Below are 27,857 nucleotides of genomic sequence, written 5' to 3'. Positions count from 1 at the left end.
TAACGGCTCACTAGGGGCGGGAGCGCGCAGGCGCAATGCCTGCGCTGGCTCTTCCGTCGCAGGCGGGTAGTTCCTTGTGGCTCGTTACGGTGGCCCACTTCTAGCCGTCCGTCATTGCTGCGTGGGCCTCAGGATCTGCCCGGGGTCCGAGCCGGCGGTGGCGGTTGCAGCGGCGCTATCTGCAGCGGCGCTGAGGAGAGGTGAGGGGCGGGCGGCCTGCGGGGCCTGGCAACCGATGCCGGGCGCGTCACTTCTCCCTAAGAGCGGGGAACGGCTGGGAGGGAGATCAGCTGGTCGGTCATAGGGCAGTGGCAGTGCCCGCTTTCTCTCGGTGCGCCTTTCGGCGGTGTTTCTGTGGAGGCACGTTAGCAGCCAGAGAGGGCTTTTGCCACCCGCTGTCCAGCATGGCTGCCCTACCCGGGGCGAGGACTGACCGTCGGCTGCACGGCTTTGGCCGGTGGTAGCCGGTGTTGTGGAGACCGGGGCAGGGAACGGGTAAGGACTGAGAGACGGCTGCTGCCCGGGTATCCATCCGCGGAGGGACGGGTGTAAGTTTACTGGGAGGTGAGTGGGTCCTTTCAGGTTGTCTGCGGAAATTGTGGGGCCAAGCAACAAATAACCGTGAAATTGGAGGTGCGAGTGGGCGGGATTTCTGCCCCCCTCTTTCCTTTGTGCCTCCCTACAGAAGAGGTGGAGCTGCCTTCTACGCTGTTGTTGGCCAGACAGGGCTTTTCCAGTTGTTTGGATAGGCTGATGTAGACTTTCTGTGCGTTGGCTCCAAATGTATTCAAAGAGGAGTCGGGAATGTCAGAGTCGTGTAATCTAACTTGGGATCTCTGTCACAGATAGCCCCTAAAATCACAGCACTCCATTGCTGTGTATGAAGCTAGGCTTCTGACTTCCGTCCTCTGAAACGTGTGCCTTTTAAGTTCCCTTTCTTCATTACCATAAACTCTAGAAGTAATTTCTTACTTGCTTGTCACTTTGTGTCTGTTTAAACAAACAGTGTGCTACACCTCTGCAGAAGAACACATCTCTCTTCTTCCTCCCACCCTATGCTTCCTCCCCTATCTTGCATTCATCCTGCGGTAGGTCTGCTCTGATGGCTTCTACCTACTGTTTTCCTAACTGGACAAAAGGCAGTCTGGGTTGTAGCACCGTGTAGAGTGGTTAAAGTGGATGTTTTGAGTGCCAGCCGCTTCCTATCTCACACCAGGCCAGCACAAGGCTGCTAGCAAGCCGGTGGAGGGGCTTTGGTGGCTGTAGGTTGGTTGTGTCTGCTGTGGGTGAGGCCAGCTGTGACCAGCCAGGTAGGGAAAGGGGAGAACGGCTGTAGAAGCACACCACAATGGAAACTGGAAAGAGGTGCCCTTGGTTAAGTTGTAACATGGGCCGGCAGCATTGCATGTCACTTCCAGTGCATGCAGCCTCTGTTTTCCTATACTTTGATGTTAACAGGGCAATTACTTTTCTACTGCAACATGTAATAGTCCTAATAGTTTTATACAGCACGTTTGGGTATTGAGTTTGAATTTTGTGCTCTCTTTAGATGTGTAACTATTCTAATAATTTGTAGTAAACCTATGATGTTTTTATAATTGGGTCTACTTGGTTCCTAATTTGTAGGTCCAGTTTTTGTGCCTATTCTCACTGTAGCTATTTCAACCACTGGCACTTGCCGTAATAATTTCTGAGGCAACTTCGGTACTGTTTGCTTCAGTTCCAATTAGGTTTTATTTGCAGTACTAGCTCTTCAAGAGTTCCAGAGTCCAGACTGTCCTTCGTTTGGCCTTCATCATGCTTGGATTACATGAGTGAGTTCTCTTCTAGGTTATTTTGTTCTGTTTTCCACTCTTCATGTTTTGTTTTTTTTAAATGTCCCAGTGGTATTGTGATAGAACTCATAGCCCTTATCTTTGGTTCCCACATTAATAATTACAACATTGAAACTTTGTGTTTTGCCTTCTTTCTAGAGAGAAATTTTAATGGAACAGCAGATTGAATGAATGCTTGCCTTCATATTAAGGTGATGGATAAATTCCAAGAGCATAGAATTGACTCAGGTCTGAGTACTTAAGCACGAAGACATGTTTGTTTGTGGAGGAAACTGAAAGTAGCTTAGTAAAAGTTACATAAACTGAATCATGAAGTGTATTTCCTCCTTGGTTTCTGTGTGTATGGTATTAAACTAGATAACATAAAATGGAAATGGCAGATTCCCTGTAAATACTTAATGAACATAATAATAATCCAGTATTTGATCCAAAATCCCTGCCATACAAAACTGCTACAAGAATGTCAGATGCAAAAATTATTGCATTTCTGCGTTTGCTTTGAATTTTATTTATTTCACTTATGGGGAAGAGATGCATATTATTACTTTCTTTATAATTTAGATCCTGTGTCAAATAGACAGAATTGTTAGACACTGTATTTTATAAAACAGTGAATACCTGGAATAGAAATTAAATACTCTTTGTAATGATGTAACAGATTTTAATGTTTGTAGTGTTTCATATAATAAGTGCTACTGTCTCTGGTACATGGTAGTTCAAGCTATCTGATGAGAGCATTAAGCTGACACAAGTAAAAAAAGCAGCTCAAAGAAATATGTCTTTCTCCACATTGACCTAAATGTACAGATCTGCACGTTGAAATAGTTGGGGACCTTACTTAATTTAAAAGAAAAAAGCTTTTTCCTGCATTATTTTTTAGTAGCTTGAACTCAGGGAGATAAGACAGAAATGGAAAAGATGGGGAGAAAAGACTGCTCCTTTCCATTGCAACACTATTTTAAACTACGACTTCAGTGATAAGATTTATAGTTTCATAGTGTTTATTTCATTGAGTTCTCTGTACATTCTCCAGGTTACTAATCTGGAGATATTTGAAGAGCAAATGTGGAGCAAGACACAAAGAGAAGCTCTGGGAGGGCATTAGTGCTTTAATGAGGAGGCCTCATGAGGTCCTGAGCTGTACACTGTACAGCTGGAACTGCTGTGCTGATCCACCCAACTTCCTCACAGACTGTGCCATCTTCCCTGGAAGACACAGGAGGTCTATTAGGAACCGTTAGTGTGACCTTCTTGGATTGTCCTACCTGTCCTGTTGGACAAGGAAGTGGTCATTCATTATCCTTAAATGTATTGTTGACTAAAATGTTCTGCTGCCCAAGCTGCCAGTGTGTTTAGGCTCACACAGTCAATTTGGTCTCAAACTGCGACACATGGTATCAACTTTGGACATGCAGTGTCTTGTGCTGGTCATTCTTTCTTGCACCCCACCCGACTGAAAAAAAAAACATCACAGGAACAATGCTTTTACTCAGAATTTTCCTTTATTTGACTTTCTGTATTAATTTTCTAGGCATTTATCAACTGCATATATTAATACACTTTCTGGCTGCACAGCTCACTTTAATCAAACCTGCATTGATGCTATGAATCGTACTATGGCAGCTATGTACTTCTTACAACTTAATCTTCAACTCCATAACTAGCCAAAACCAATTATAGCAAATTTCCCAAACTTTAATGTACCAAGGTAAATGGAATCGAAGTTGATTTTGTTGTTACTCAACAAACAAATTCATCTTGATTAGAATAATGAAGTTGTGTTTCTTTTTTTCTAATACAGCTTCATAGTAAGCTTAGGCTTAAATTCACTGCAATTTTTGTTCTGAAAAAGTATTTTTTTGTTGCAATGTGTGCTATGATCTTAATATATTTTTACCAAAGTAAATAAATCAGTATGTCTATGCTATGGTCTGTAGGTACGTTTTCCTCTAGAAGACTGAAAGCTACAATATTTCATTACTTTAATTTTTCAGTGCTCATGGGTAAGAGAAAGGAAGAAAGTATTTCAAAGCCTGGATCCCATAAAAGGCAGAGACAAGAACACAGAGATGAACACAGCGATGAATCTAATGAAGAGGAAAATTTCCTGTCATCAGCTGATAGTAGTTTCTCTTCACTGTCAGTGAGTTGTTTAAAGAGTCATGAGGGGAAAGATTCAAGAGAAAGTTGACATAGAAAAGTTCTGTGCCTTTGAGTGATGTTGAAATAAATATCTCATGTAGACTTCAGTGGAACCAGTGTTGATGAGGACTTCTGCATAAGTTCATTCTTACCTTGTTTTGGGTCATCTAGTTATAACATTCATAAAGCAACAATATTCTGGTTTTATAGAATGAATTCTATGGAAGTTGTCAAAAAAACAAATAAAGGAAATGGGTTTTGTTTGATAGAAATGTGGTATATTTGGTTTATGGTTGTAGTAACAGCAGAGAAACCCAATCATTTAGTGAAAGAAGTATCAAATACTTGTTTTCCATAGCTGACACTTTCAAATGTCTAAAAAAATTCTACTGTTTGAAATACATATTTTGATGGAAATGAAACTTGAAAACAGGAATACTAGTTATTTCTGCTTTTCTGTAATAGGTGAATTCTAATTTGATGTAGGATTTAAAAAAAATAAATTCTGAGATGGCAAATACATGTATTTGCATACAGTGGCTTGTGTATTTAGACTGGACATTAGGAAGCATTTCTTCACTGAGGGCATGGTCAAACACTGGAACAGGTGTGCTAGAGAGGTGATTGATGCCACAGTGTTTAAGAAGTATTTTAACAATGCCCTTAATATGCCTTAACTTTTGGTTAGCCCTAGATTGGTCAGGCAATTGCACTAGATGATTGTTGTGGGTCCCTTCCACCTGAAGTAGTCTATTGTGTAGGACACTATGGTAGATTTTTGGTACACAGAAGCATCATGACTCAATTCATTTTCTTGAACAGCAGCTGTTCTGTGTCATTGGTTTATTTTTCCCCAGGACTTTGCTTTCTTAGAAAATGCTGCTTTTCTGAAGTACTGGTGATAAAAAGAGTTTCCTGTCAAAATAATACTTCACCAGTTGAACAGTGGGCTGTCCCACTTTGTTTCATTTCCCCTTTCCCGATTTAATTTAATTTCCCTGTTCTAGGCCATACTAAGAATTCTCACAAATAGTATTATTCAAGTAACAAAACAGTGTTTCTATGATGCTGTTTATTACTGCTCTGATAACTGTAGCATCTATGATCTTTATCTTTTATGTTGTATTAATTGTAAGTTGGTTATGGGGAGAACTGAATGTTACTACGGGTGAGCTTTGGTAACTTCCTGTTATTGTATTATGTAATGGCTGTGTAGCAAGCAACTTTTATAGAGTTTCATGAAGCCCTTCTCATTTGCTTGTAGCTTGTAACCCTTGATGTTTTAGATTGTTCAGCCACTTGAATTCTCATTATATTTAAAATAGATAAACTGTATCATTAAAATGCATGCATAACACCAGTTTTAATTGTTAATCTCTAGACTGAAGGGGAAGTTGGGATAATTGAAGGTATCCAGCTGAAGAACTTCATGTGCCATTCAATGTTGGGGCCTTTCCAGTTTGGATCAAATCTCAATTTTGTTGTTGGAAACAATGGAAGTAAGTATTAATTGCATCCTTTATTTGTCAAAGGACTGTTTAGTTAATCATTTAGAAGGTGTAATTTTTATTTGAAGAAGAGTCGCTAGCCATCATGGAGATGGATTCACTTCTGGGCTTTGGAATGACACAAGTCTATCCCAGTAGTTCAAAGCTTGTGGAAAAAATTAGGTCTTAAATTTGGAGAATTTGTACTTTTAGTGCATGAATACATAAGTAGTCAAAAATCTGTAATACGGGTGAACTGGATAAAGAGTAACAAGAACTTCTTTAAAAAAAATAACAATTCTTCTTTTACAGGTGGAAAAAGTTCTGTATTAACTGCTCTTATTGTTGGACTTGGTGGAAAAGCCACCGCAACTAATAGAGGTTCCTCATTAAAAATGTTTGTACGAGATGGGGAGACGTAAGTAAAACTGTTCTATTTTTAAGGTTGAACATGTTTAGTGATTGTGATTCAGGTTAGCTGATCAGTTTTCTGTTTTCTTTTGTTTCCTCTGTTGTCCTGCTGGATCTACAAGATTTGAATGAAAAGCATAGCACTGAGGAGATCATATATAAATAAAAAAAAAAAAATCCCAAAACACACAAAACAGATCAGAAATTTTACCAGTAATTTACCAGTAGTTTACCATTGTCTCTGAACTAGCTAACAGTGGCATGTCCTGCGTGTTACCCAGTCCTTGTGTATTAGTTCTGCTAGGCACTTGAGTATCCTACAGAACAATCGAGTTAATTGGAAAGGAATTATTTGGAAACTAGTTATCATTGTTGTGCAAAGAGTGAAGATAATTCTTTTTCCTTCTTTCTCTTGATAGACTGCCTATACAATATAGAGACCTTGACATACAGGTGGATTATTAAGTGTTGATAAAGTGGATTCATGTTTGCTGCTAAAGTAGGGATAACAAGTTTAGAGGAATCACTAAAAAGATAAGAGGGGAGGTTTAAAAGTTTACATGAAGCTGTAACTAAAAGCCTCAGGCTTTTCCGTTCAGAGGTGCTTGGAGTAAAATTGTTGGCAGTAACTGCCTTATGTATAATAATGCTTCAGCATCCACTTGAGAAACAAAATATTAATTCAGAACTGAAACAACATCTCATCTTCGTAAAAGTATGCCTTAAGCATTCATCTATAGATTACTTTGGTTAGAGATGGCTGTAGAAGCGAAGCAACTGTTTCTACTGGAAGCCGGTTTCGGGACAGGAGATCTATGGAAACACATAGGGGCACTCGAGTGGGAAGAGAAGGCAGGGGAAATCTCCTGCAACTGTTTGCTTTGTGTCATGATGTATCTGAAGCATAGAAGGTGCAAACATGTTAGTGCGAGGCAGACTTTCTGGCAGTGTATGTTTTGTGATTTGGCTCAAAAAACTGATGCTGATTTTGCTGAAAAAAAAACACAAATATATCTTGTTCTGATTGGTCCTGTGACTGACTTTTGCTGTGACCTGTATAAGACATGGCAATTCTTGTGGAAAATTAGAATGTTCTGAAGTTACTTTTTTTTTTTTTTTTTTTTTTTTAGGTTTGGGACCAATTTCAGTTGTCCCTTTTGTAACTTTTGTATTTTTTTATTTTAGTTCTGCAGATATTTCTATAACCTTGCGAAACCAAGGTAGAGATGCGTTTAAGCCAGAAGTGTATGGTAGCTCTATTATTGTGAATCAGCACATTAATCTGGATGGAAGCAGAAGTTACAGACTGAAGAGCAAATCTGGTTGGTGGTAGTTTGTTTTTGTTCTCAGTCTTAGAAGGTCTTTTTTAAAATTTTCATTGCTTTGAATCTGTTGATGTTAGTAAACCACAGAAGCACAGCATGGTTTGGGCTGGAAGAGACTTTAAAGATCATCTAGTTCCACTACCCCTGCCATAGGCAGGGACACCTTTCACTAGACCAGGTTGCTCAAAGCTCCGTCCAACCTCGCCTTGAACACTGCCAGGGATGAGGCAGCCACAGCTTCTCTGGGCAGCCTGTGCCTGTGTCTCACCAGTAAAGAACTTCTTCCTGATGTCTAATGTGAATCTCCCTTCTAAAGGATGATGTTTGTCATTTCCTTCATTATTGAAGGATGATGATGATGAAGTTTTTGTTGTTTTTTTTGTTGTTTTTTTTGGTGTGTGTTTACTGTAGACTAAGAATATTTATATTTTAGCATGTCAAAAGCAGTTGTGTCAGGTTTTGCATGATGTGAGGTCATACACTGTTTGTCTATGAAAATGCTCGTCATTTTACATTTACTAAGAACCCCTAGTTTAACAAAAGGCTGGGGAATTGCATGTCTCTCTACTTTGGACCTGTTAATATTTTTCATTTTGTTTTTTCTTTACCACTAGGGACCTTAATTTCATCAAAGAAAGAGGAACTTGTAGGAATACTGGATCACTTTAATATACAGGTAATTGTTATAGTGTTTAAATTCTGTGCAGTTTGACATCAGCATGTGATGTTATAATTTAGTTAAAAAGCAATGTTTGATTTTGTTAAATGGAAATTCATCTCTTCCATGTTCTTTCATCAAATGCAATGGCAAAAGAAAACTGAAATTCCAACCTCATGCAATGCACAATAATATTCTGTCTGAGACAGATAAATATTTTCTGTGAATTGTGAGTCATGTATCCTGTTAATGTAAGTTTTAGCATATTTAGGTTTCTTTCATACCTGGAGCTTTGTTTTGGTTTTGTTTTTTTTTCCCTGCTCATTATTTCAGGTTTTGCTGTTGCAGGAATTTGAGTGTGTTTTTGCTGCTTAAGTGATAAAGGAAAGATCAGATAGTGCACAGGAAGTTCAAAATCAAGATATTCAGCCTTTCAAATAATACAGAGTTCTGTTAGCATGTATTGATTTTTATGTTGTGGCAACTTCTGTAAGAATATAGAGGGCGATTCATTGCCTGTAATGTGATACTTTGATCAATTAAATAATGAGAAACTAGCGGACGTTGGACAAAATTTCTAGTGCTGGTCTTGTTAAATGAAAAAAGAGGCACTGTCATTCTAGAAATCAGTTATCCTCCTGGAAACAGTTCCTTAGTTGTCCTTGTTGTGGTTCTAATTTATACTTGATGGAAGCTTTTTTACTTAAAATAGAATGAAAGTAATTTATTTTTACAGGTAGATAATCCTGTGTCTGTTTTAACCCAAGAGATGAGTAAGCACTTTTTGCAGTCTAAAAACGAAGGTGATAAATATAAGGTAAGAAAAATAACCGTTTTGATTAAACATTAAAATACCGAGTTCAAATTTTTAGAGGTGGCATATGGAGAAAAGAATATAAATCAGAGTTCTTAATTTTAAATGACCTGTTGTGGGCTAACTCAGGTAAGCAGCTAAGCACCACACAGCTACTCAGTCACTTCTTGCCTGCTGCTTGGGATGGTGGAAAAGGAAAAGAAGAGTGAAAGCAGAAGATTTGTAGGTTGAGATAAAAATTTTCCAAAAAATGAAGGAAAAGCTGGAAAAGGAGAGAAAAAGGCAGAACAAAACAAGAGCTCCAAAGGCAATCACTCACCACCTCCCATGGGTAGACTGAGGCCCAGCCAGTTCCAGAGTGAAAGATGTCTTCCCCCTAAATCCTCTCCTCTCCCTTTCTATTACTAAGTTTGACTGTGCTGGTTTTGGCTGAGATAGAGTTAACTTTCTTCACATAGCTGGTAAGGGGCTATGTTTTGTATTTGTGTTGAAAACATCAAAAGATAGGGGAAGAAAGAAGAGGGAAATGTTCAGAGTGATGGTGTTTGGCTTCCCAAGTCACTGTTATGCATGATGAAGCTTTGCTGCCCTGGAGATGGCTAGAGACCTGCCTGCTGATGGGGAGAGGTGAATGAATTCCTCATTGGGCTTTGCTTGAGTGCACAACTTTTGCTTTATTAAACTGTTTTTATCTCAACCCATGAATTTTCTCACTTTTACCCTTCAGGTTATCTTCCCCATACCACTTGGGGGGATTGAGCGAGTGGCTGGGTGGTGTTTAGTTGCTGGTTGAGGTTAAACCATGACAGTAACATTCTATGGGATTCAATATCTCTTTGGTTAGTTGGAGGTCATCTGCCTGGTTGTATCCTCCCCCCCAGCCTCTTTCACAACCTGCCAGTCTCTTCACTAGGAGAGCAGAGTGTTACCAGCTTTGTTTTGGTTACACATCTAAAACCCAGCAATGTAACAGTTGCTGTGAAGAAACTCAAATCCATCCCAGCCAGACCCAGTACACTATCTGATTGTAGCAGTCACCCACTTGCAAAACCAATTTTTTAACTTTCTTTTCTCTAAAGACGTCAATAACTTCAAAAAAAAATCTTAGGACACTGCTGAGTTAGTTCATTTTTCAGAAATACCTTACCAGATATTTTACTTCGGGTATCGTTCAGCATGTTTAAGAGGTTGGGATGAGTGGTCTTTTTATGGTAATTATTCAAAGTTCACTTAGATAAGCTGCTGTATCTGACATCTGCATCTTTTTATTTCTTTTTAGTTTTTTATGAAAGCAACTCAGTTGGAACAAATGAAAGAAGATTATTCATCTATTATGAAAACTAAAGAAAATACATGTATTCAGATAGAACAAGGTGTAGAGGTATGTAAAAGTTAGTTATTTCCATGCTGAGATCAGTACTAAAAATCTGTACTAATATCTGTACTAAAAATAAATATACGAGTTAAACTACATCGCTTTGATTTGGTTAGGTCTCAGTGACATGGAATTAAAAAAAATAAAGTCTTTCGAATGTTTCATATTGAACCTCTCTTTATTTTTTAAGCGTCTTCAAGAACTTAAGGAGCTTTATTGTAAAAAAAAGGAACATTACAAAAGTATTGGGTTTGTGAATGATATGCGAAATCATCTTGAAGATTTGAAACATAAAATGGCATGGGCAGTGGTAAGTATCTTGCTCAAATATGTTTCCTCATATGAAACATAGTTTCAGTTATTCCTGCTCTGCTGTGGACATTCTGATATATCTTAATATATGCTTCCATTTAGGTGGGTGAGATGGAAAAAGAAATTCAGCCAGTCAAAGAATTCATCATTGCTGAAGAAGGAAATACGAAGAAGTTTGTTCAGAAGCTAGAAGAATGCCAGGTACATATATGGTTTAAACCATATGTCAGTCTAGTTTTGGCTCCTTGACTCAAGAATAAAAATAATTAGACTATGATTGTCCTTTAGCTTGTAAGCTATTGAAACTGGCCATCTTAGCTTTCCACAAGCAGCCAACAGCATTCTCATTTATACACTTTTTTAGCCATCTAAAGTTTAACAGTAATATTCACATTCCACATATCATTTGATAATAAAATTAGGACATTTTGTTTTCTGTTGTTTAGTGGGGGGGGTGTGTGGTTTTCATGCTGATGCTTTTGTTTCAGGTAAGGGTTATATTATTTTGACTGGGGATTTGGGATGACTAGCATTGCATATACAAGTGAATTCTACTTTTACTGTTGAGAGTACTTACGTGCTGCCTATTTCTGTAGTGTTGGAGTGTCTTTCAGAGATCTGTCATGTAGATTTTCTAGGGTATCACTGCCTGTAGAAAAGATCAGTGTCTGATTTCAGGAGACAATTGGAAATTTAATGTACTCTTTGGATGGTACTTAAGACTTCTGTAGGTAGCAAGAAAGAATAGTTTTGGAGAGAAACACCAGGCATCATTATTTTGAACTTTTCAGTCTACTAAAACTCTTTCTGCGAACTTTCTGAGTTGGCACTCAAAAAAAGAAATATATATCTATATATATATATTTTTTTTTAACAGTTGAGGTATTTACTTTATGGCCAAACATGTCTATGTAGTCTTGAAGGAACATTGTCTGGATACTGGTTTCACTTCTTTCTGTTTCGTGGTCCTTGGCCCTTGGCCTTATTGTATTGAGTCTTGTGTTTGACTCATGACCATGAATTGCTCTTTTCTTCACAGATTTCGTACCCTGTTGGTTTCCTGAGAATGCTCCTTTATGAGTTTTCATTTTAGCATACTCACAGTGGCAATGACTTTAGTATATTTTAGAAAAAAAAAAAAGAGCAAATGAGACATGTCAGATTCTTTTGAGAGATATTCCTTCTGTAGCATTAAAAGATTTTGAAGAAAATTGTGCCTCATTACTACTTTTCTATCATTTTTTTTATTCACCAAAGGTGAAAGTCAATGAAGCAGAAGAAAAGTACAAAGCAATACAAGACAAATTAATAAGGTTAAATGAAGAAGCACAAGCCCTGCATCCTCAGTGTACTTCTTTGAAGGCTGATGTGCAGGCAAGAAGAAAAGCAGTCAATGAAACTGAGGTAGGCAAAAAGAACTTTCAAAGTTCATGCCACTTCAGGGTTTTAATCTTGTCCATGCTCTATCTGTATGTGCTCCTCCATCTGTGTTTAAGTTTCCTAAATCCATACTGCAGTTCAAAATAGGTGCAGTATTCTGCCTGCTTTGCAACTAGCTAAAGCCTATGGGGTTTATATCTTTACACAGATGTTAAGCAGTGTTAAGCTTAGGTCAAAGTAAGTATGATTCAAGTTAACTGTGTTATTCCCTTTTCACATTCCTGATGTTCAGGTTCTGGTTGTCTGTTCTGATACAGTTCAGTGTTTATTTACTAAAAAACCTAGTTACTTTTGAAATTATTTCTTGCTTCTATTCATTAAACTATTGTATCCTTCATAGGTAGTTTATAATCGTTTCAAAACAGAGTTGAAACGTCTGGAAAAAGATGATGAACAGTTACATAAACGAATTGAAGAACTGAAAAGCAGGTAAATACAGATACAGTGATCATGGTGTATGTTAGTTAAGGTATAGGGATACAGGGAGCGAGGTCTTCTGATTAATGAGAAAATCTGCAGTCACAGAAAATATTTATTTAAACTTAAGGTGGGTCCAGTTAAACATTTAAATGTTTCTGATCCTGCTTCTTTGCATACCAGCCTTTTGACTAGAAGGTGATGAAGTAATTGGGTGGGAAAAAAAAAACATTTTTTTATTGGTGAGAATATACATTTTCTAGTTTTCGTGCTGTTGCAAACCAAATCTATCTTAAATGTAATAAGAATGTAGCTAGGGGGAGTTGTATACTCATGAATTTGAAAAAAAATCATGTATTTGTACGTCATCAGTGTGGTTTTAAAATGCTGTCATGTGATCTCTCGTAGTGCTAATCGCCTTTCAGAGCCTGAAAAATTGGAAAGACAAAGGAAAATCACACGCTTAAGGGAACAGTTAAAGGCATTCCATGATGAAGAAATAATGATTGGTCAACAGATGGATCAGTTTCAGCAGGCTGTATATAAGTGTAAGGAAGAACAGGCTAGACTTACGTAAGTAATGCTTTTTGAATGTAACTTTTCCTTTGTTTCAAGTTATAAGAGGTCCCTTCTTATGTACCTGCATTCCCTCATTCCCTGAGGTATTAGACTTTAGTTCCTCCCCACTTTATCTTAGGACTTGCTAAACTTTTGTCTTTGGCACACAAAGACTTAATTTAGAAACTTTTGTTTTGTCATTAAAAGTGAAAGCTATTGCTAATTTAAAACCTGATAAAAATTCATGATGTCAGTTTAATGCCCTTTTTTTCTTTCTCCCACCATCTGTCCCTTATTCTTATTGCCGTATAGGTAGACTTGGATTTAATAATTTTCATGTTGTTTATTATACTAATACATCCTGATATGATGTCACAAGCTATAGAACACAATGAAAAGAAATAGGTACACTATGGGGTAATTTGTCTATAGTTAAGGTAAATTTCTGGACACTTTGAAGCAAGTGGTTCAAATTCCAATTTAGCCCATACCTGAGGGAGGAAAACAAAGCACTTGCTGGCTTTGGTTTGGAAATGTGAACTTGAACAGTGACTACTGGAGGGAATTGTGCTGATGTCTGTAAACAGTTTCAGTATTTAAAGGGTGGCTGCAAAGAAGAGAGAGAGGGAGACTCCCTTTTTAAAGAGTCAAATGGAAAAGGTGAGGGGTAGTGGACATGAGTTACTCCTTGGGAGATTCCAACTGGACACAAGAGAAAACTTTTTCACAATTGGAACAATCAGCCATTGCAGTAATCTCTCCAGGAAAGTGGTGGACTCCCAGCATTGAATACTTTTAAGATTAGTCTGAACAGGGTGCTTGGACAGCTAGTCTAAGTCATGCTTTGTCTAAAAAGGTGGGACCAGTTGACCCTTGAGGTACCTTCCAACATGGTATTCTGTGATTATTCTATGTTTTATTGTATTAAGAAATTTGAGAATTGTTTCTTATTGCACTTGATGGATTAGATTAAATGTCCTTTCTGGATTATTGTGTCCAACAATTACTTCATGTTCTCTTGAAGACCTTTTGTAGAAGACAGTGAAATTGAAGCATATAAATAGAAATAAATTTATTACAAGTTGTTAGAAATAGTCTTGTAAAACTAGTTGCAAAGTAGTAATTTGCTTGCTTTTTTGTCTCACGTTCTTTAAGTTATAAAAATACCATTTTATGTGTGTAGTTAGATGTATGTTAAAATATTGAGGCCTTGATACACTGTCCTTCTATTAGTACTTCAAAAATAAGACTTTTTTTTTTCCCATAAGCTATAGCTACTGAGAAAAATTCTGTTCTCTTAGGAAAGAAAGCTGTGATGGGAGACAAGCACTGGATGCCAAGCAGAAACAGCTGAGAGAGCTGAAAGATAGTAAAACAAATACCTTTAGAAGATTTGGACCACATATTCCAGCGTTTCTTGAAGAAGTTGAAAGAGCCTATAAGCAAGGGCGCTTTAAACAAAAACCTATTGGACCTTTAGGTAAGAATGACTGCTGAAAAAGACATTACTTTATGGGATTTATTGCATGGCCGCTAATGTAAACAGTGATCTTCTAGAAAAACTATTTGTTCTTTAGGGAGCTTCAGACCCATCTTTCTTCTGTACTTCCTGGACTAAAGGTTGTATCTGGGTACGTTGTCTTTCTGTCATTTTTCCTCATTTTCCAACTGTTTTTGTTAACTTATTTTATGTAGTTTACAATGTTTAAACTTTCAATGCACCTCTCTGACTCCCTCACACTCTCTAAGCATCGGACCTCTGTGCTTTGACTGCTTGTTCCTTGAGGGATAGTAATATCCAGATTTTGGACAAATTCTGTTCAAAATGTTCAGTGGCTGACTCGTGGGCTTGTCAAACTTGAGATATTTGGCATGGAGCAAGTCAGGCAGAACCAACTAAGATTTTCTTAATAAGTTTGGTTTAATTCTGTTGACCAGCTCTTACAGTGACTGCTATTTTCAGTTTGTGAATGGGAGTAATGGTTTCAGCATATTCTGGATGTAAGTGTAAAGGTCAAGTACTGAATTACTTCAGGGTAAGAATGTGCAAACACACATACTGCTGAAGACAGGCAATATAATGGAAATCTTAATGTTTGTTTAACTTGCAGCTTAGGTGTTCCTCTGCCTTCACCTGTAAAGCATTAAATTGTTGATAAGCAGTCTTTACCTTGATTGATATACTTCTGCTGACCTGCCATAGACTTGGTACCTTAATAGAAGTTGTTAGTGACCTGTCAAAGAACAAAATGTATGCCTCCAAATATATGCAAGTGTTTCTATAGAAAGAGAAATAATGTGTCTGTTTTCAGGGTAGATTTTTGTGGAGTTTTTTAGTTAACTGTTTATTTTTTTTTTTCTTGTAAGAAAGGTTTATTTTAGATTCCTAAAAAAACGTCATAATGCAACAAAACAAAAAACTAGAGTTGTGTAAAAGTGCACTACTGGATGATTTGTTATGGAACACAGTTCCTAAAGCCTTGTTTTTTATGTTTATTTAGGTGCTTTCATTCATCCTAAAGATGCTGAGCTGACCTTGGCTGTTGAATCTTGTTTAAAGAGCCTCGTTCAGGCATTTTGCTGTGACAATCACAGTGATGAAAAAACTCTTCAGCAACTGATGTCAAAATATTATCCACGTGATTTTAGACCTCAAATAATTGTGAATAAATTTCAGAATACAGTTTATGATGTTAGGCACAGGTAAGCTTGTTGTTTTGAATATTACTGCTTAGCCTTTACGGTTCACATTATTGTTAATTGAAAGGAACCATTATTTTACTTTATTTATTTTTAAGAATCTCATATGAGCTTTATGAATGGGTTTTTCTCCTTCTTTTCTTCAGAGGAGTCCATCATCCAGAATTCCCATCAGTTCTCACAGCACTGGATATAGATCATGCTGTGGTTGCCAATTGTTTGATCGATGTGAGGGGTATAGAAACAATCCTGCTGATTAAAGTAAGGCTCTCCACTCCCTATTGGTCTTTAAAGAAAAAGTGTTTTCTCTTTGTATGGAGCAAATACAGTACTTTCACTGGTAGTGTCTGTAATGGACAAAAGAGGTAGAGAAAGGATTGTTTTTTGTTTGTTTTTTTTTTCCTATTTCCTCCCTCTGAGGAGAGGTAAGGACCCTGATGGCTCAGTAGACCCCAACTGTATCAGTTATGAGTGTTACAGTGCAGTGCACAGACATGTATGTGATCACCGGAGGGCTCCAAGTAAGCCCCTCTTGGCATTAAACAAACTCTCAGTATCCCAATTCAAGCATTGTTTTCGTCATGGGTGGGACGGAGTGATTTAGATAGTGGGATTTACTTAAGAATCAGTAAGGTTAGAGCTTTTGCTCTTTATTTCTACACGCTTTTGCTTATTTCCCTGTTCTCCCCAACACTACCTTCAGAGGTCTCAACTTCTGTCTGCAGCAGGCAGATCACTGCTGGTCATGAGACAGCTGCTCACAGATACCTGTTTGGGCTGTTACTGGCCAAGGTCCCAGGGCATTCTGTGGGATTTGCTTCCACATAGCTTTCCCCATGTGTTTCCAGGATCATCTTTGTTCCTGGGGTGTTCACCACCACCTTTTTCTGGGCCCCTAAGTGGTATAGTTTCTCATCTAGTCCATGTATGTGTAATCAGCCTCCTAACTGCAGTTTCGGTCTCGTGTCTGTTATTTGGTGGGTTCAGGAAGTGTCAGTTTGTGTAGTTTCAGACAGCCCTTACCAGTTGTACCTAGCAACTCGTAGTTAGGTACCAACTTTAACTGTAGCAGGCTTATGCTTGAGAGTTCAAAAATTTCCTTTCCACAGCTACCTGCTCATGGGAAATTATCAGCCACCTGTGAGCATTTACATTTATTTTTTCATCTACCACAACAACCAGAGGCCTTTTAGACTCTGCAGCGTTAAAGCATTTAAGAATAAAGAGTGCAAAGAAACACGGTTATGGATAGAGTCTGGTAAAATAAAACAGTAGCAATAATCAGTTATTAAGTATGATTTGAATGAGGTGACTAGCAATTGAATTAAGCTGACATTATTTTGATAACAATCTATTGCTTGATCACTGTTAAAACGTATTAATGAGCTGTTTCCTGCAAGTTAATTGATTTTTTTATTCTCTGTTACGACTGAAGATACCAACTCATGCAGGTAAGATTACAGGTAAAATCTTCAAAGATAAAAACGTGTATATTCTTATTTAAAGAAAGTAGGGTGTTCTATAAACTGCAGAACTGATAATGCTTACTTTTGTGAATTTCATTTTTCTCCAAAGCCACTTGTCCTAGTTTTTCCTCTGACATTCCTACTGAAAAAGAGGCAGTTTATGCTATGTCTAGTGCAGAACTGACTGTTTACTAAGCTTGGCTGTTACTGAATGGGATACATAACAGCTGAACCTTTTAAGCTTTTCTCATGACAGGAATGCTAGTTTTGTTCTTCTCTTTCTGCTTTACCTAACCACTGGTTTTCATAATGTTATTATCTTTGAGCCCTACCTGAATAATTGCAGCCGAATCTGAAAGAAGTTGAATAGGTATTGTGTGGAAGTAAAAATACTTCTGAGTGGGTAACATGATTGCCTGGGACAAAGGCACTTGTGAGTCTGGCACTGGCAATATCTTTTACACCAGCATGTTTCCCCAAACTTTAATTGAATATTGTTTGTACTTCACAGCTTGCCTTGGAAAATTGTTTCCTGTATGTGTTTTTTCACTTTTCGTAAATACAGCTGTGTGTAGCGACCTTTCAGTTAGTGAGTTTGGATTTTTTACCAATGGCAAATTATAAGGAGCTAGACTGCAGAATGTACAATGTAGATAAATTTGTAATAGACTAAAAGAAATAGACAGCTAAACTGAGTGGGTTTTGAGAACATGAAAATTTCAGTCAACTAGAAAAGCAGGTTCTTGACATTACAGATTTTGTAACATGCTTTGATCACTGTATTTCTTCTTTCTCATTAGGATTTGAAATTATTTCCAGGTGAGAACTTCTAGACAAGTTTTAAGTTGATATCTTTAATTGGGGTTGCTTTTCCATTGGTATGATAAGGCCATTGTATTTTTCAGAGTAGCCGTAAGGCTCGTGAAGTAATGCAGTTTAATCGACCCCCAAAAAACTGTCGAGAAGCTTTCACTGCTGAAGGTGATCAAGTGTTTGAAAGACGGTATTACTCTTCTGCTTACTTCAGACCTAAGTTCTTAAGCAAAGATGTTGAAGCAGAAATAAGGTTAGCATCTTGTAATGTTGTGTTTGTGAAAAGTGCCCTTGACATAAATAGTCTAATTGCATATTTGTCTATTTACATGTGCACTACTCTCTAGTCTACAGTTTCTTTCTGAGATTCTTTGCTTCTTCTCTGAGAACTCTGGAAAACGTTTTGATTTCAATACTTTTTTGTGATAGGTACAAACTTATACCTAGACACTGCTCAACTTGTGGCATGTAAATTTTGCCCAGCAAGTAGGGATTTGCTCGACTGAATACTCTAGGATATCTAGCTACCTTCCTTTTTATTTTATGTTTGCTGAAAAAGAGTATGGACTCAAAGATGGTTGTTTATTTTTGTTTTTTTTTTTTTAATCTAATACCTGAATGATGGTATTGTAGTTTACTGCAAAGGAGGGCTGTTTTTTTTCAAACCAAAAATGTGTTAGTACACGTCATGCTACTGGTTTCAAACTTTTAATCTGTATTTTCTAAAGCATTTGATTTCACTCATGGTAGGTATCTCTGACAAAACTTCACTCCCCTGCCATTTTTTTTTCTCTCATTAATTTCAAAATGGTAGTTTAAAAAGCCAAATATATTTTAGGGTTTGCAAACTTGAACTGTCACTAAGAAAACTGTTGACAATAGGATACTTTAATTTTGATGCTTAGATTATATTACAGATGTAATAAGTAAATATTTTAATTTTAGTATTAATGGCTGATAGTGTAGACTGAATTGAATGTTAAAAATTTATTTATGTAGACTCCCAAAGTTTTAAATATGTCAGTTAACTATACTTTGTTAGTGTGAGTATATAATGAACTTCAAGATTATCTTAAATGTTATAGGTCTTCCATTACCAGTGTTGCTTTGGGGAATGGTGTAGGCCAGTTAAAAAGGGAAAATGTCTTCCTATTCCCCTGTCCCCCTTCAGAATTTACCCTAAAGCAATGACACATTTACCTGGATTAGTATAGGTAATTTATTAAACACCAATTCTGGAATCGGACTTAATTAGTCCTTTTAATGCAACTGTAACAAAAGTTGTCTTAAATGCTTGTATTAAGATTTTTTTTTTTATTTTTTTTTTCTGTAATATTAGTAAAGCTTCCCCTTTTGCAGGGGTGAAAGACACTATACAAGTTTTGTCATCTAGAAATAGTAATCAAAAATACCTTTGCTTTGCATTTCAAATATTTTGACTGGAAGTGGAAAGTACAAAGCATTTGTTTTCTCTGAAGATGCAGTAGTACTTTTAGAAGTAACACCACTGCTTAGTTCAGACATATGGCCTGTTTGTGAAAATTGCTGACAGAGGTTACAGATGGTTTAAATAACATGAATGATTTATCCACCAGGCATTGAAGTAGGACCATCAAGCAGAAATCTGCTTTGGTGTTTCTTTACTGATCATTAAAACCATCCAGTCCATAACAAGCTTGACATTTTTATGTATATTTTTTTTAATGGGAGCATATTTTTACCCTTTGTCATGGATTTGATTTTTGTTTATTTCTTTTTATTACATACACATGTAATGATATATGTATGTATGTAATAATATATGTAAAAGAAATAATATGTATTACTTTTTAATAAAGTCACTTGGAGAAAGAGATTGAAAGCAAAAAGGCGCATTTGACTGCATCTCAGCAACATTTACATTCCCTTGAAAATGAGATTAGGCAGAATGAAGATCATCTTCAAGGTCATCGACAGCACCAAAAAAAACTACAGGTAAAAATAAGTATAGTGTCAGCTTTTAGAAGTTCTTTAGTCTTTCTCTATTTAATTTTGACTTCTGCAGTATCTTTTGAGTGGATGAAAGTTTTTAATGTTTATCCTTCCTTTTGTTTGCTTTCATGCGGTTTGCCTTTGTAGTAGTATGCTTTCATCATTTAGGACAGAATGATAAAGGCTACGTCAGTTCTAGTGTATGCTGTTTCTGTACAGTATCCTTTTTGTTTCTGCATCTTCCCCCCCACTTTGTGCTAAATCTCACAAATTTCAACTGCTTTCTTTTGACACAGGTAAGAAGTTGTGGCAAGTTTCTTCCCCCTCCTTTATTTCTGTTGAACCTTTCCTCTTCATTCCCAGAATATTGTTTCTCTTCATGGTCTTTGTTTATATTCTTAACCCATTTTAATATGCTGAATATTTCACTTTTATGCTTTCTTAATTTTAATTTCTTTATAAACCATTTTAACACCTATTAGTCTTCTTTCTTTGCTTTCCAGTACTTCAAGGTAGGATATGTATTTGTGGTGGCAGTTAAGCAGTATAAACTAATACATAAGTTTATGTTCACTAAATTACAAATAAGAAACATCAACCTGTCATGTGGACTCAACTTGCTGAAGATAAATATTTGAAGGAAACAATAAATATATTCAGTAGTCATGTTGAATGCAAATACAGTAATAATAATTTAAAATGCATGTGACTTTGAGAACAAGTTTTATCTTATAAAAATGGATTCCATAGGTAATTGGGAAGAGTCTTTGTGAGCACTAATGAAACTAAAGGGCCAAATACCTTGCTTTCTTTGTTGACTTAAATGAACAAATGTGAACTTCTCTCCTTAGATAAGCCTAAGAATATTTAGTTTCTTTTTCTTTTCAGATAAAAGTAAGAACAACAAATGCAGAAATAGCAGATCTTGAAAATATGGAAGAACACCAGGCAGTGGACATTCGTACATTAGTAAGAAGATATTATCATATTATGTCCAATAAGGATATGAAACAATGTCTTTTAATTTTGGTAGGGTTTCAAAATAAGCAAATAATGTAGATTTTTCACTAGTGTACTATTTGAATAAATAGTGAAGAATATAACACTTTGGCATAAATGTAAACATTCTGTAATGATGTGAATTTATTTATGGTGAGTTTTGTTTCTGTGTTTCCCTTGCTTTTTTTTTTTGTTGTTGTGGTTGTTGGGTGTTTTTCTTTTATTTTTGTTTTTTTTTGAGGTGTTTTTGTTTATTTGTTTGTTGCTTTTATTTTGGTAGTTATTTCCCTCCCTCCCTTCTTTTTTGTCATTTAGTGGTCTCCTACAAGATCTGTCAGTATGTTCTTTTGGGTTTTAGTGACAACTACATTGAGCTGCTTGTTTTCTGATTCGAGTTAGAGAGTATTGCATGTAATCTTTTACCCTGGTAGAGATAATAAAATAAGAACTGTGTACAGTAATTTGCAAATATGTCATCTTTTATTATACTTTATTTAGTACATTGGATGAAGCCTTGGGCGGCTTGGTTTAGTCTAAGGTGTCTCTGCCCATGGCAGGGGGGTTGGAACTAGATGATCTTAAGGTCCTTTCCAACCCTAACTATTCTATGATTCTGTGACAGGAAGATGAAGCTAAAGAAAATAAGTGTAAGATGGAAGCTGTAAAAACAGACATGCAGCAACTCAGCAGAAAAATGGAGGAACTCAAAAGTATTCTCCAGGTAGCTGAAAAAAACTTTGAAGAAATGAAAGAAAAAATTCATCAAGTAGAAGAAATTGCAGGTCCGATTAAGGTAGCAATAATTTCATGTTGTATTTTTAATTCATTTCCTGTTGTATGGTAAGGGGAATTAGGTTAAAATGTAGGAGAAAAAAGTATGCAACTTCCTGATACATTTAAGGTCTACCTGTGAAATGGAAACAGAGCATTCCATCTAAACCATGTGAAGAAATAAGCGTGGCAGTGTTTTGAAGTTGGTTGTTAAGTGTAGTTGCTATAGTGTTTTATGTTTAAAAAGTGTTTGTTTCCTGGTATTTATTGCTCATAACTAAAAGTGCTAAACAAAATAGAAGGCAACTTTTATATTCCTGAAAGGATATTAGATGTACTGCTGCGTGTTCTACAGCTATTTAATTAACTGTTGACATATGGCAAGTTGTGACTTTAAGGCAGGATTAGAGAATGGTAAGCACATCCATTATTATTGGTGATTGTTGTTTTTCTTGTTTGTTATTTTGTGGGGTTTTGAGGGGTGTGGTTTTGTTGGTTTTGGTGTGGGGTTGGGTTTTTTGGTTGTTTTTTTTTCAGTAAGCCTGTCTAGTTAACAGGGATGAGGAAGAAAATTGCCTTCTAATTTGTTATTCTTTATACCTCTTAGCTTCTCTGAAAAGATCTATCACTTCAACTGTATCTAGCTGATGTCACACAAGCATCAGAAGTTGTGGCTAGAATATAGTGTAAAAAGTAAATGTAGTTTTTGAAGTTTTAGAATCCCCAAAGATTAAAATGTCCTCTCAAGATTTGATTCCTAAATGCAATTTCAAGTATTTATTACGTCCTTATCAGAATGGAGTGTAGACTTTCTGATAAGTTACTGTTAAAGCTCCTGGACTTTAGGAGTTGTCTTACGGAAAATAAAATAAAGTAGACAGTGTTAAAACCAATGTAATTACCAGTAAATGTCAGAAAGATGCTTAGGAATCTATCCCTGCCAGCTCACTTCTTGACTTACTGCAAACAGGAGGAATTAAACCAAGCTGATGCAGAACTGGAGACTAGTAAACGCCGTTTGCAGCACTATGAAGAAAAACAGAAGGAGCACTTGGCTTGCGTAAAAAGACATAAAGAATTACTAGCTGTCAAAGAAAAACAATTAGAGGTAGGTGTGGGTTTTTGTCTTTATTGAACTTGGATGGTCATGATTCTTCTAATATTTAATAATATATCGTTCCACTTGTACATCCTACAGACCATATAACACTGAGTATTCACATCTCATTCTCATTACATCTGAAGCTGTCTAAAACAAGTCAAAGTAATTTTGTATAAATGAATCAAGGCCTCTTTCTTGTCTGGCAGAGCACCGTTTCCTGTTTTGATAGATAAGGGTTATCCATCAAAAGTATTTATTCTGTATTTTTCAAGGGAAAGATTAAAATGACTTAACTTAAAAAAACCCAAACTATTTTAAATTGAGAATTACTGGTTTTCTGGATGCTAGGTTTCTCCTTGTACAGACCTGATCTTTTGAAGACTTTTAACTATTTAACAATTAATTGAGTTTCAAACATACTTTAGGAAAAAATGGCACAAGCTAGGCAAATCTACTCAGAGCGCCTAGAGGTCAGCAGAACTGTTAAGAGTCTTGATGCAGAAATGAATCGCTTGAGAGAGAGGATAAATACAGAAAATAATCGCCATGGAAACAGAGAAGAAATAATACAGTAAGTCATCTTTACTATCTAAAGTAATTCAGGTAAGATGGGAAAGAAGAGGTTTTTTTACTGATTCACAATGTATTTATATGTGTTCTTAGGATTTAATCCGTGTCTGAAGACATGGAAACATGCAGTACTGACTGTGTGGTCAGCCACTGAACTGAACATGTTTAGGCAGTGTCTGTATTACATATATGAAATTGCCAACAGTCACATACCCTTTTAGGGTTTAGAAGTATCCCAGTTATGACTGTGGTGTAAATGTAGCTTGCTGTTGTTCTGTGGTGCAAAGAGCACTAAACACATTCCCAGTTTGAATAACTAATGCAGTAGTTAGGCAAATATTTCAGGCTTTGACATCAAGTGTATTTCAAGAAATCATTCGCCTCAGGTATTCTTGAGCATAGGGAGCCCAGTCATTCATTCTCCTTGATGTAAGAGTTTTATTTCAAAAGAATTAAAATAGAAGTAAAATTAATATTTTTTTCCAACTTCATTTGTGAACAGTGTCATACTTGTCTCATCAAATACTTCTAGCTTTAACATGGATCCTCAAGAGAAAGCTTTTATTTGAATGTTTTGATTATCAAATTGATATTCAGCATTTACAACAGTAGCCCATTTTTAAAGTAATGTATGTTGAGTCCAGACTTTCTGTTAATTAAAACAGGCAATTTCATGATGCAAAGGAAAGATATAAGGATGCAAACAGTAAAGTAAAGAATTTAAAGAAATTTATTAGGCTGCTGGAAGAAATAATGACACAGAGATTCAAAATATATCGGCAATTCTTAAGGTGAGTTAATTTTGCTCTAATTTCTGGTTTTAGATAAACATATAGATCTAAGCATGCACCCATACTCCAGGGTGAAAATTATAAAGCAGACCTGTGAGAATGAGATATCTTTAAGGTAGTATTCACAGCAATCTTTCTAACCTCATCATGCTCCTAGATCCAATACTGTTGTGCCCTCAGTTTAGAGGCAGCCTGGACTGACAGCTGAAAAAACAGTGTGATCTCTAGAGGCTGTATACTGCTTCACACCAAAGGCCTCTACTCTGCTGACTTAATCCAAGGCAGTTCAGTTGTGTTTCAGTGCTGGTTTTAGTCATTAAAACATCAGCAACATAGTAGTATCGAAATCATCTGGACTGTTGCTTATTTTCATCGAGTATAATTAGTGGTGCTGTGCTTGTGTAATTTTGTTATGGGCCAAATGTGTTTTCTCTGCCCTGTGCTGAAAAAATGTTGAGATCTTTATTCAGATTCTGTAGTTTGACAGCTGCTTCTCTCATGGCGTTTCCATTAGTGAGAGTGCATCCCTTCTTTCTTGTTTCAGCCCCTCACTACCCCATTGCTATCTGTTTCCCCGAGCAGTCCTTCATACATCATTCTCTTCAGCAGAAATTGAGGAATATGTGTTGATTCTGTTTGTAATTCTTGATCTGGGATCTGAAGGGGGTGCCAGTATGACTGTGACCAATAACAATGCTTAGGAGAATCCCAGCCTTTGCAGATGGAAGTATAGAAATAGTAGTAGCGAAGATTTACCTGTAGAATCTGATACTTGCCTTATGGTGCCCATGTATGTCAAACTGAATCTTGTTCCTAGGGCCCAAATTTGAATATCAGTCCCACTTCAGGGTGTGTTAAAGCACCACAGTTCTTTCTTGAAGGAACTGTAATGTATTGTCTGTTGGAGAAATCGTATGCTAGAACTGGGGAGGAAGGAGAAAACTGGTAGGGAAATTAATGTTTAATTTCCAGAGTCTAGCAGAGTCCATTTAAATTCTTTACTGTCCTTAATGTGAAGTTCTTTCCTGTCCAGTATTGGAAGTGGCATGTGGTCCTTTTCTGTTGAAGTTGTGGAAGAATGGTGTAAAAACCTTCCAGTCTGTTGAAGCAGACTTCTAGAAAACACAAAGCCTTGTATGTCTTGATTTCTTACTTGGTTACTTTGTGTTGGTGATTCTCTCTAGTATGTCCAGTATAGAATGTCACCCACTCCAGAGCTTAATTGATTTGGGAAAATGATATTATTAAAGTGAGTTTATTGTTTAAGATTATGATGTGGAACTTGATAAAAATATGTTGTCACTTTATCATGTATTTTAAAACTTACGGACCTAATGTTTGTTTACTTGATTTAACTGATTTAAGGCTCCTTTCTTTACGATGCAAACTCTACTTTGACCATTTATTACGTATTCGAGCTTGCTCTGGAAAAATATTTTTTGATCACAAGAATGAGACACTTTCAATAACAGTAAGTTATTTTATATTACTGAAATTATCACATTATACAATTATTATTGCAGTTGTTACCACTAGCATATCAGGTGCTAGAACGTGCATTGCAAAGATAGAAGAAATTGTTCTTCCCTCTCCAAAATGTGTTATGCTAAATTGTAGGATGCTGTTGAAAACAAGCAAGAACAAAAACTTTATTGCTATCTTAATATGGCCAGGTTGCAAGATTATATGGAATAAATTTGGAGTCTTGTCTTGTGCTGAGGATAAAAATTCACTAGCAAGTCAGTCTTTCAAAATTATTAATTGCTATTCCATTGATAGGAAGTTTACCTTAATTTGTGTGATTGTATAATGGCTCTAGTTGTTATTTAAACAACTTTTAATGGCTGACAGCTTCAATGTTATGTTTTGGTTTTTTTTCTTTTGTGTATCTTTTATCATACCTCCCCAAAAGTTTTTGTTATGGGGGTATTTACTTTTGTTTCTGTGGGGGACTTCACTTTTACGAATTGAAGGGAAAAATGTGTATTGACAACATAAATATGTGTCGACAGAATCCTAATTAAACATGTGAAGGATTCATATCTGAAGAACTCAAACTCAGTCTGTAAAATGTCATTATGTGGCTTTGTCAAAATACGTTTTATTTTTATAGCTGATCTTTCATGTTTCTCATGCAAGAGATACATGTTTACTCAAGGAAGGTAAATTGAAAAAACAGCTCCTACAAAAAACACCAAAGACTTCACTCTAAAATAATTCTTATTTTCCTGCTTAGCTTGTTAAAGGTAGTGTAAATATCAAGACAAGAAGATGCTTAAGTTTAATCTTAGAGGGGGAATGCCACAAGGTGTCATCATAATCAATGGTACCAAAGGATTGTTCACAATGATTCATGTATTTTAGTAAAGAAACTGTTTCTCCTTTAAACTCTTGTTTCTTCAGTAGGAAACACTGGCAGTCATTCAATCTTTTAAGTGTATTTTACTGTGATGGAGGAAGATGTAGTGGTCCTAGAAATGTGTTACTAAATGATTAGGAGCCATCCCATTCCAGAATGGTGGTGGTAGCTAAGTGCATGAAATTGTTCTCAGGTGATCCCTATCTGCTCAACCATAATGTGCTTACCATTAAAATTATGATTCTGTTAGTAAGTCTCCATCTCAGGTTTAAAAATGGCTCTAATGTTTTTATTTCAAGGTTCAGCCTCGAGAGAAAGACAAAGGTACCCTTAATGACGTGCGATCTTTATCAGGAGGTGAACGTTCCTTCTCAACAGTTTGTTTCATTCTTTCTCTGTGGTCCATTACCGAATCTCCTTTCAGATGCTTGGATGAATTTGATGTCTACATGGTATAATTTAAACTTAAACTGCATTTGCTATTCTGATTTGTATAAATTAGTGGAATAGTTGGGTTATTGTTTGTATTTGGTCAGATTTTAAAACACTGTAATTTAACTGTAAATAATAAATAAAAAATCCCCAAATCAAAAAACAAATCCCCAAGACAAAGCTTTTTCACTTTGCTTAATGACTTTTGAAGCTTATTTTCTTTTTGAAGTTGGTACCCTGAGCTATGAGCAACTTGCTTAACTTGGTCCAGCACGAAAATCATAAAATAGTTCCCCAAGCAGTTGTTACTGTGTTTGTCAGCGTTGCCTCTGCATATTGCTATGACAGTAGCATCTTTCCAAGATGCTGAAATGCAGAATAAATACTAATGTCAGGTAAAACTTAAACCTCATCTTTGTGTATAGCTTTCCTGCATAGGTGATTTATCAAATTTTTTTATTGCAAGGTATTTGTGCAGAAGTTTAGCCAGGTGTCCAGGAAAGGGTGAATACTCAGAACCATAGGCCACGCAGAGAACCTCCATACCATATCATCTGTTCTGTAAATAATTACACATAATTTGTCTTTCTACTGCTGTGCCAGTAAGTGCAATGACCGTCTCCATGTTCTGTAGTTACTTTTAGTGTAATCCTGGAGACCCACCACAAGAGGACTCCTTCATCATATTTGCCAGGGAGGTACCTAGTTTCATGTGTAACAATGTATAGAAGCAGAGCTTCTTTTAACTCCTAGTAGTAATAGCTTCCCATTGCACATCTTTTTCACGAAGCCTAATGTATAAGTTTGTTTCAAAATAATAATAGCAACAATAATAATCACAATAAAACAAGCTACAAAATAGCTTGGGTTTCATGCAGCCCTTAAATCCTTTCAGATGATTCTGAGGCAGGATTTTATGGGAAACATTATTCTACTTAAATACAGTTCATCTCAACATACTGATAAAGTAGGAAGTACTAAGTACATATCAAAGGTGATAGTAAAATGCTGTGAGTAGGAGTATGTGATTGTTCCAATAGCAGCTTTCTGTTGTCTAAGTGTACTAAAATGTAGAGTTCAAGAATTGCCCAGAATTTTTAGAATTTTAA

The 27,857-nt window shown here is 36.5% G+C and overlaps 1 protein-coding gene across 6 annotated transcripts in view; it reads left to right on the top strand.

Moving 5' to 3' along the window:
• Positions 1-53: 53 nt before the first annotated feature.
• SMC6 (structural maintenance of chromosomes 6) overlaps positions 54-27,857 on the top strand; it is a 30,712-nt gene continuing 2,908 nt past the window's right edge. For 3 of the 6 annotated variants that reach the window (XR_009962329.1, XM_062606374.1, XM_062606373.1), the window contains exons 1-26: positions 54-200; positions 1,974-2,026; positions 3,830-3,978; positions 5,359-5,476; positions 5,777-5,882; positions 7,061-7,197; positions 7,815-7,876; positions 8,595-8,675; positions 9,952-10,053; positions 10,238-10,357; positions 10,462-10,560; positions 11,617-11,763; positions 12,140-12,228; positions 12,625-12,789; positions 14,076-14,254; positions 15,276-15,477; positions 15,621-15,735; positions 17,846-18,006; positions 19,592-19,727; positions 20,613-20,693; positions 21,346-21,516; positions 22,465-22,602; positions 23,022-23,167; positions 23,832-23,957; positions 25,323-25,428; positions 26,616-26,768. Coding sequence is in view for 5 of the 6 variants with exons in the window: in XM_062606374.1 (XP_062462358.1) it covers positions 3,835-3,978; positions 5,359-5,476; positions 5,777-5,882; positions 7,061-7,197; positions 7,815-7,876; positions 8,595-8,675; positions 9,952-10,053; positions 10,238-10,357; positions 10,462-10,560; positions 11,617-11,763; positions 12,140-12,228; positions 12,625-12,789; positions 14,076-14,254; positions 15,276-15,477; positions 15,621-15,735; positions 17,846-18,006; positions 19,592-19,727; positions 20,613-20,693; positions 21,346-21,516; positions 22,465-22,602; positions 23,022-23,167; positions 23,832-23,957; positions 25,323-25,428; positions 26,616-26,768 (3,084 nt within the window). In the remaining variant the exon portion in view is untranslated. Of the gene's footprint in view, positions 201-1,741; positions 1,815-1,973; positions 2,027-3,829; positions 3,979-5,358; positions 5,477-5,776; positions 5,883-7,060; positions 7,198-7,814; positions 7,877-8,594; positions 8,676-9,951; positions 10,054-10,237; positions 10,358-10,461; positions 10,561-11,616; positions 11,764-12,139; positions 12,229-12,624; positions 12,790-14,075; positions 14,255-15,275; positions 15,478-15,620; positions 15,736-17,845; positions 18,007-19,591; positions 19,728-20,612; positions 20,694-21,345; positions 21,517-22,464; positions 22,603-23,021; positions 23,168-23,831; positions 23,958-25,322; positions 25,429-26,615; positions 26,769-27,857 lie in introns of those variants that run through there. The other 3 variants (XM_062606375.1, XM_062606377.1, XM_062606376.1) reach the window with 3 other exon arrangements.

The sequence above is a fragment of the Pezoporus occidentalis genome, unplaced genomic scaffold (assembly GCF_034315485.1).
Source record: "Pezoporus occidentalis ecotype Australia unplaced genomic scaffold, CSIRO_AGI_Poc_V1 ctg96, whole genome shotgun sequence".
In the NCBI taxonomy this organism is placed as follows: Eukaryota; Metazoa; Chordata; class Aves; order Psittaciformes; family Psittacidae; genus Pezoporus; species Pezoporus occidentalis.
The sequence above is the reverse complement of the archived record's forward strand: the minus strand, read 5'-3'. Positions and strand labels throughout refer to the sequence as shown.